Source organism: Orycteropus afer, unplaced genomic scaffold, assembly GCF_000298275.1.
Source record: "Orycteropus afer afer isolate SDZICR_OR568_19922 unplaced genomic scaffold, OryAfe1.0 scaffold00074, whole genome shotgun sequence".
Classification (NCBI taxonomy): domain Eukaryota; kingdom Metazoa; phylum Chordata; class Mammalia; order Tubulidentata; family Orycteropodidae; genus Orycteropus; species Orycteropus afer.
In genome coordinates, this window is record NW_006921661.1 from 11007554 (window position 1) to 11016782 (window position 9229).

Below are 9229 nucleotides of genomic sequence, written 5' to 3' on the forward strand. Positions count from 1 at the left end.
ATGTAAGTAAACTATATAGTATGTCTGTATTATATAGTGCTATAGAGAAAAATAAAGCATAGAAGGAGAAGGGATAAGAGGAACAGAGTTAAGCTTGGTGTATTGCAATTTAAAATAGAGTGATGAGGAAAGGCCTCACTGAGAATGGGATATTGAGCAAAGTTAGTATGGATAACAAGGAGGCTGGGATTGCTAGGGCAGAGAAAGTGAGGAGGGTGAGAGAGTAGAAGGTAAAGGTTGTGGGAGGGTGGAGACCAGAGGGCAGTTGTGTAGAGTCCTATAAACAGTTAGGAAGATTGTAATTTTTACTTTGAAGGAGTTATGGGAAGCCACTTTTAGGGGCTTTGGGGTGGTGGTAGTGATACTTTAAGCTTTAAAGGCTAGCTCTGGCCGTGTGGAACAAGGAGGAACACAGAGCAGTTGGGAAGTTACTGCAGGGGTCCATCTAACTTAATGTAAGGGAAGGAAAAGAAAGCTTTCAGTCCAGAATTTTTGAAGATGACTTCAGAGAAGACAAAAGTAATTTCTTGATGAATCTTTTGGGCCTGGATCTTTTATCTGTGAAATAGCATTTCATGTCTGCCAATTTAAAAAGTTCAGATGTTGATTACATTTTGATTCTTTGACATTGCAGTCTTGATTAGTTCTAACATGACATGATTTAATTCTTCAGATGGCCGCCAAGAGCGGGTCATGTTTGACAAAATCACGTCTCGAATCCAGAAGCTTTGCTATGGACTCAATATGGACTTTGTTGATCCTGTAAGTAAATAGGGTTTATATCTTGGGTTTTTTGCTTCATGTGGTTCTTTCTACTTTTCTCTTATTTCTGGCCCTTCACTACCTAATATTTGTGTGTGTGTGTGTGTGTGTGTGTGTTTTGAGGGGGGGCATACCTTAGTCAGCTGGGAAGTACATTCATTTTCTGTTAGATGAGCTGTTTTTTTTTTAGGTGCAGTAAACATATACAGACAGTCCCTGGGTTATGAATATCCAACTTACATACACTCCATAGTTATGAACCAACCACCCATCTAAAACCTAGGTTAAAAATTTGAAGTACATACAGTGGTTCATAATAACAGATGGGCGCTACTTTGCAATGCACATCAAACATTATTACTGTGTTATGGAAGGTTGGGCAATCTACTTTTGTAGTGATACCACCGTGGAAACCCAAGGAGGGGTCACTATGAGTTGGGTCTGACTCAGTGGCACATAACAATAACAACAACAAAAACAACAACTATGTTGAAGATGTTTTAGTATATCTGGAAGTGTTTCTTTAATGTTTTATGCATTAAGAGGTACACTATATACTATATGCTAAGACAGACATTTGACTAACTGATGTTAGATTAGAACTATACCCAACTGTTCTGATTTACGTACAAGTTCAACTTAAAGACATACTTAGGAACAAAACTTGTTCATAATCCAGGGACTGCTTGTATACATATATACAACTTATAATTTTTTTTTTCTTAAAAATAATATGGTATTAACTTGTACTTTATATGTTTTAAAAGTAGAATATAATATGATCCTTTTTTTTTTTTAATTGTGATTTGGGTGAAGATTTACAGAGCAAATTCACTTTCCACACTGCAGTTCACGTATACTTTGTTTCATGTCATTGACCATGTTGTTGTTATTTGCTGTCGAGTCGGCCCCGACTCACAGCGACCCCTCCTTGGGTTTCCGAGGCAGTATCACTACGGAAGTAGGATTGCCCAACCTTCCTTCCAAGGAGTGGCTGGTGGGTTTGAACCGCCAGCCTTCTGGTTAGCAGTCAAGTGCCTTAGCCACTATGCTACCGGAGCTCCATAGTTGACCAAAATGCAACAGTTCCCCTCCCACTTCCTCCCTATAGTTACCTCTTCCCAATGTCTATTATAATATGATCTTGAAAACAGTGTAATGCAATGAGGTTGAATGGAGGACTTGGATAGTAATATAACCTTCAGTAAGTCCCAATAACCTTAGTCTCAGATTCCTCATGTAAAGTGATGATAATAGTAATACATCTCACAAAGTGATTGGGCAATACCAGAAATTATGAAAGTTGACACTTTGTAATCTGTGAAGTGATAACGAAAGAGTAGTCACTGAAAATTATTTGATGAACTCCTAAAACTATTTCCCTGAGAGAATCTTTAAACTAAAAATATCCCCTGATGTCTTAAAACCGAACAGTAGTTTAGCTTAACTAGTAAAGAATGTCTGCTTTGAGCATTGTCTTTTAAGAACTATATATATGGGATCAAACTGACAACAGCAACTTAAACAATTGGATAGGAACATTATGGGACAGTGAGTTTATGTTATTGTAGGAGGAGCAACTCCTAAAAGGAGGGTGAGAATGATTGCACAGTGATCATTGTCACTGAATTGTACATGTAGAAACTGTTGAACTGGTGTATGTTTTGCTGTTTATATTCTTTTTTTAAAATTTTTTATTGTGGTTTGGGTGAAAGTTTACAGAGCAAATTAATTTTCCATATAGCAATTCATATATGCTTTGTCTCATGACATTGACTGCCATTCCCCAAGATGTAACAGCTTTCTTCCCACTTGCTCCCCATAGTTACCTCTTCCCTCCCATGTACTCCCACGCCCCACACCCCAGCTGTCTCCCTGTGCAACTATTGCATGTCTGTTCTCCCATGATTGATCACTCCAAGGAGTATATCTACTTGATGTAAAAATTGAGCCCATATGTCTTGTCTATTTGGCTGGAAGACACAGGAGTGAGTTCAGTTCCAGACCTAAAGGGTAACTAGGGGCCATAGCCTCAGGGGTCTCCCGGGCTCTATCAGCCCAGCAAACCGGGTCTTTTTTTTATGATTTTGAGTTTTGTTCCACTTTGTTCTCCCACTCTATCCAGGATCTCCTGCACTGATCCTCCTCTGAGTGGTTAATGGTGGTCGCTGGGCGCCATCTAGTTCTTCTGGTCTTATGGTCATATAGGCTGAGGATCACGTGGGCTAGCAGTCCCTTGAACTAATTATTCCCATGCATCTTTGGTTTTCTTCATTCTTCTATGCTCTGGATAAGAGACCCATCGTAGCATCTAGATGGCCTCTTACAAGCTTTTAAGACCCTAGTCACTGCTTATTAAAGTATGTAGAACAATATTTCTGTGTAGTATGCTATGTCAGTTGAGCTTGGTGTCCCCTGCAACCATTGTCCGGAGTCCACAGGTAAAACTATTTGCCCCCCCCCAGGTTTGCTGTGTATATTCTTAATAACAACAACAAGAAGAAAGTTATTTGGTAACTCACCCCCAACCTCACTCAGACCATCTCTCTCTCTTTTTTTTTTAAATTGTAGCAAAAATATATGTAACAAAACTTTTGCCAATGCAACGGTTTTTACATGTACAATTCAGTGACATTGATTATGCTCATCATGCTGTGTAACCATTGCCCTATCCTTTTCTAAATTATTCCATTAACAGAAGCTCAGTGCCTTCTAAGCAATGACTCCCCCTTTCCTATTCCTCTCATCCCTGGTAACTACTGCTAAGTTTTGCAGACTGTCATCTCCTTTAATTGGAGTGATTAAGGTTTGATTAACTTGCTTTCCTGTACTTTTCCTTATGTAAAACTGGGCAATGGAAGGTAAGGATGTAGTTGGAGGTGTGATCACATAGGGAGAATTTGAATGAAAGGTCAGGAAATACTTATAGAATCATTGGTCTCTTTTCAGCTATTTCCTTGTGAGACTTAGTCGTTTTAAAGGCTACCTTTAAGTAATTTTTTAAGTGATACTTTTTCACTGTATATGTAGTATGTGTTTTCTGGTAGTTCTTTTGGTTTATGAACTCTCATTACTGTGTTTTCCACAGCCCACTTTACTGAAAAATAATTTTTCCAAAAAAATAGTTGGCTGTTTTAGTATGGTATCAGTGTGGTTATTTTCTTAATTGCTTTTTAAGGGAAGCTGTTGGTTCTTGGGAAAGTGCAAGTAACTCTTGGCTTTGCTTTCGCAGGCGCAGATCACCATGAAAGTAATCCAAGGCTTATACAGTGGGGTTACCACTGTGGAACTAGACACTTTGGCTGCTGAAACAGCTGCGACCTTGACTACCAAGCACCCTGACTATGCCATCCTGGCAGCAAGGATTGCTGTCTCTAACTTGCACAAAGAAACAAAGAAAGTGTTCAGTGGTGAGTCTGGGGTGAAAAAGACAAAAAAAAATGAGTATTCCCAGAAAATTTTTAAGGGGATTTAAGAGAAACTTTGACTGTTGGGGGAAAAGAAAGTTAAATTTTGTTTATAGCAAAATGTGCAGAGAAGGGCTTAGAACTTCCTGTTTCTCCATGCTGGTAATCTACTGCATGAAAGAGTCAATGAATCCTTATTTCATATCTTTTTGTTCTTTTTAAAAAAAAGCCTGTCCCTTTTTTTTTTTAATACATTATATTGAAATGTAATTTATGTACAGTGAAATACACAAAACTAAAGTGACATGGGTCAACACATTTTGCTTTTTTTGCAGTATTCCCTCCCCTCCCCTCCCATGCCTGGTAACCAACAAAGAAAGTTTCCTTCCACATATAAACCTTTCCTTGACTTTTTATAATAATGAACTAATACTATATTTGTCCTTCTGTGATTGACTTACTTCACCCAGCGTAATATCCTTCAAGTTCATCCATGTTATGTGGTGTTTTGCAGATTCTACATTATTCTTTAGTGTTGCATAGTATTCCATTGTGTGTAGGTACCATAGTTTGGTTATCCATTCTTCTGTTGATGGGCACCTAGGTTGTTTCCACCTTTTTGCTATTGTAAACAGTGCTGCAATGAACATGGGTGTGCATTTATCTGTTCTTGTCATGGCTCTCACTTCTTTAGGATCAATGGGATTGCTAGGGTCAAATGTATTTCTAATTCCAGCTTTTTAAGGAATTGTCGCACTGAAAAGCCTGTCTTTTCAGTGGTTGGAAAAAGGAAAAATATTAATTGATCAATTCTGCCTTAAACAACAAAATGTAGCAGTTGATCTTGTTGCTACTCACAAACCTTTATTCCTTCACTCCCCATTTTATAGCTCAGAGAATGTAGACAAAGGAAGGTTAAATAAATTATGCGGTTTATAAGAAGTCACTTGGTAGACTAGCTGAGATTAGGTATCTTACCTCTCAATTCTAGATCTGCTTGGGAGGCCTCAATCATTATATCCTCACTCTTCAGTAAATTTATTGCAACAATGTCAATTCTCCTGAAGTTGCTATGTAGATTCAGTTCAAATTGATTAAAAAAATCTAGCATTTTTTGTGTGTGTTTTATATGTAAATGCATAGTGCTAACAACTGCTATGATATATTGAAAAACAGCTAAGTGAGAAAGCTTATGAAATAAGCTTTTAAAACTCTAGATTCTGAATTTTAAGTTGAGTTTGTATTCCATTAGGATAAAAACAATTAGTAAGAAGAGAGTATAATTTCTGAATATCCTTATTTTGAATCAGTACTTTTCAGTGGGGACAGAGTATCAGAATCACATGGGAGTCTTTTTCAAACTACAGGAAGTTACACATACTCTTAACTCTTGAAGATCATTTTCTTCGGTGAAGCATTATATTTATTCAATACACAAGCGTCCCTTGTTTTTTGAAAGTTTGCTTGATGCCACTTAACTTTTATGAAAGACCTGTATTAGTACCTGTTTTTGCTAACCAAAAGAAATCCAAAGAGGATTTTTACATTTATGAGAAAAGGCAAAAAGTGAAACTAGCGTTCAGTGTTTGTTTCACAGCAAGCTGTTAAAGAGGTAACATGCATCTTGAGCAGTAAGTGGCATAACCAAGCTCCTTTCCCAGAAATTACACATAGCATCTCAGCATCAAGCCTCCATAGCTATGGACTGTGTCTGGTGAACATAATATGTTAGAGTTATTTTAGTTTTTGTGTGTTATTTGGTATAATGTTGTAGGTTATTTTTTGGGTCTGGAAATGCTCAAAATTTTTCCCATATAAATGAATGAGAATTGATTCTTCGCTTTACATTATTTCGACTTTCGAAAGGTTTCATAGGAACAGTCTACTTTCAGATAGCAGGGGAAACCTGTATACATGTTTATTGAGTACCTTCTATATTAGACACTGGAGAAGGGGAGGGTTGGGATGGAAAAAAAAGGATTGAGAGAATCACTGTTTTAAACTATTCCCTGAAGATTGAATTCTTGTTAAGTGGTTTTGTGACATTTTCACTTTTTTGTTATTTTTTTAGATGTGATGGAAGACCTGTACAACTACATAAATCCTCATAATGGCAAACACTCTCCCATGGTGGCCAAGTCAACGCTAGATATTGTTTTGGCCAATAAAGATGTATGTATAATACTTTTCTGGTGAAAATATTTTGATAATTTTGTTTAAAAAGGTAACATGTATATGTAAAAAATTTTAAATGCACTACAAAGAATATAAGGTGGAAAATAATTCTCTTTCCTGCTCTGAATCCTGATTTTCCTCTCTAGAAACATTTTATTATTTTTAGATGCATTTTTCCAGAGCTACTCTATACGTACATGTTTATGTGCACATATTTATTTTTTCTTTTAGTAATAGCGTACTGTGTATACTGTTTTCACCAATGCTTTTTTCACTTACCACTATGTCTTAGAGATTGTTCTGTGTCAGGATTTCTAAATTTATTTTCTCTAATAGCTATATAACATTCCATTTTATATATTGTTGTTGTATAGATGTGTTAGCATTCCTCCATTGATAAACATTTAAGCTATTTTGCATTTTTTGCTGCAGTAAATATCTTTGTATAGCAGGTGTTTTGGCCATATGTATAGATTGATATAATACATTCCTCAAGTAGAATTACTGAGCCAGTGTACATGCATTCAGAATTTTAGTAGACATTGGCAAACTGAACTCCCAAAAAGGTTGCTTAGGTACAATTATGAAAGATCTTACTTGGCAAATTACTTAGCCACTTATGTCCCAATTTCTTTATTAATTAGATCCCAGAGGATAGAAGGGAACAGATATGTAGGTCCAGTCCAGCCAGTCTCCTTGCACACAGGGTTGATTTACTATGGATATCTGAAAACACTAGAAGCCAGTCTTAACTTCAGATAATAGGATGGTTAGTTGATTGGCTCTTTAAATATGTGTGTGATGCTAAAGGGACTAATTGAAAATTCTGAGTTGTTTGCATATTGTTCAGTGTGTAATCTTGAAGACAGATTAAAACAAAAATAACTACAACCTGTGTCTAAAAGATAAATATTGGTAATCAAGCATTTCAGTTCTCTACTATTTATGTTATGCTTACCAGCCTTTGGCAACAAAGATGTTCTGAACACTTAGAGAAAAAGGAAGCAGAATTAGGTATAGATTCCTCTAGTTCTTGGACATGGATCATCATACAGAAATACTGCTTGTATTTTGAAAAACTGGCTCCATTTCTCTCTATCCAAAGGATTATTTGTACCTAATTGCTTTCATTTTTCTTCAAATAGCTTTCTAGCCTACAAAAACTCTGTAACAGTGGCTTAGTCTCCTGTAAAATTTTACTGTCACTACAATAATTTAAAAATTGTTGAAAGACCATAGATTGGAAGAGCCTTTGCATTAATGTAATTCTGCCTTCTGTTGTTATTTATTTTATATATTGTTATATACAGTTTAAAACGGGCTAATTTTTTTAAAAAAACTTTTAATTTTTTTTTAAAATTTGTATTGTGATTTGGGTGAAAGTTTACAGAGGAAATTCACTTTCCATGCAGCAGCTCACATACACTTTATCTCATGACATTGACCACAATTCCCCACAGTGCAACAGCTCCCCTCTCACTTCATCCCCATAGTTAACCTCTTTCCTGTGTCCTTCCCTCCCATGCACTCCTGCCCCCTGAGCTGTCTTCCTGTGCATACACAGCCCTTCTATTCTCCATGATTGTTCTCTCCAGGGAGTGTATCTACCCAATGTAAATGTTCAGCTCATGTGCCTGTCTGTTATTTGGCTGGAAGCCATAGGAGTGGGTTCAATTCTAGACCTGAAGGCAGATTGGGGCCATAGTCTCAGTGGTTCCATCAGGCTCTGTCAGACCAGCAAACCTCGTTCCTTTTTTTCCGAATGATTTTGAGTTTTGTTCCACATTGTTTTCCCACTCCATCCAGGATCTCCTACATAGCTCCCCCTCTGAGTAGTCGACAGTGGTAGCCAGGCACCATCTAGTTCTTCTGGTCTCATAGTCATATAGGCGTAGGATCGTATGGTGTACCAGTCATTTGGACTAAATGTTTCCATGAATCTTTGGTTTTCTTCATTCTTTGCTCTGGATGAGGACAGACCTATCATTACATCTACATGGCCACTTGCAAGCTTTTAAGATCCCAGTCGCTACTTGCCAAAGTAGGATGTGGAACAATGTTTTGGGTAGTATGTTATGCCAGTGGAGCTTGATGTCTCCTGCAGCTGTGGTCCTGAGCCCGTAAATCCAGCTACTTGCTCTCTCTGGGTAGCTGTCTGTGGCCAAGAAGTGACAACAACCTTGTTCTTTGTCAGCTCTACTATATACCTGGGAATTCTTACAGAACATGCAAATACACTTGTAGAAACATTGTCTGCCAACCCTATATATGGTCTTGAGCACACTCCCCCCTGCATAGACATACCTAATAGTTCAGCCTGTCCACTCATCCATCCACTAAAATGGACTAATTTTAAAATGAAAATATGTGTTAGTAAATACGTGGTACTTCCTCTGAATTTTTTATTTTAAAACTTTTTCTGATTTAGGTGATCCCATGAAGTCATCTTTAAATCAAGTGATAGTTTAGCTTAATTAGTAAAGAATGTCTGCCATGAGCATTGTTCTAGGAATTATCTATATGGGATCAAATTGATGACAGCAATTCTAAAGATAAATAGGAAACTTAAGGGAGAGTGAGTTTTTATTAATGGGGAAGGAACAAATCAGAAAGGAAGGTGAGAATATTTGCACAACTTGAAGAATGTAACAATGCCACTAAATTGTACATGTAGAAATTTGAATTGGTGTATATTCTGTATATATTTTTTAAAAAATTAAAATATGTATTAAAAATAATAATAAGGAGGCGGGGCAAGATGGCGGACTAGGCAGAAGGATTGCACAGATCCTCTTCAACAAAGAAAAGGGAAACCAATTAACACAGACACAGAAGATAATCTTGGACCCCTGAGCCTTGAAGGAAAGGATGCAGATTTGGACTAA

General features: G+C 37.1%; 1 protein-coding gene across 1 annotated transcript in view; it reads left to right on the forward strand.

The window, feature by feature from the left end:
* Positions 1–681: 681 nt before the first annotated feature.
* The window catches only part of RRM1 (ribonucleotide reductase catalytic subunit M1), a 43848-nt gene continuing 35300 nt past the window's right edge, over positions 682–9229 (forward strand). Inside the window, exons 1-3 of the mRNA XM_007941002.2 lie at positions 682–762; positions 3995–4172; positions 6241–6341. Coding sequence (XP_007939193.1) covers positions 694–762; positions 3995–4172; positions 6241–6341 — 348 coding nt within the window. The 5' untranslated portion in view covers positions 682–693. The remainder of the gene's footprint in view (positions 763–3994; positions 4173–6240; positions 6342–9229) is intronic.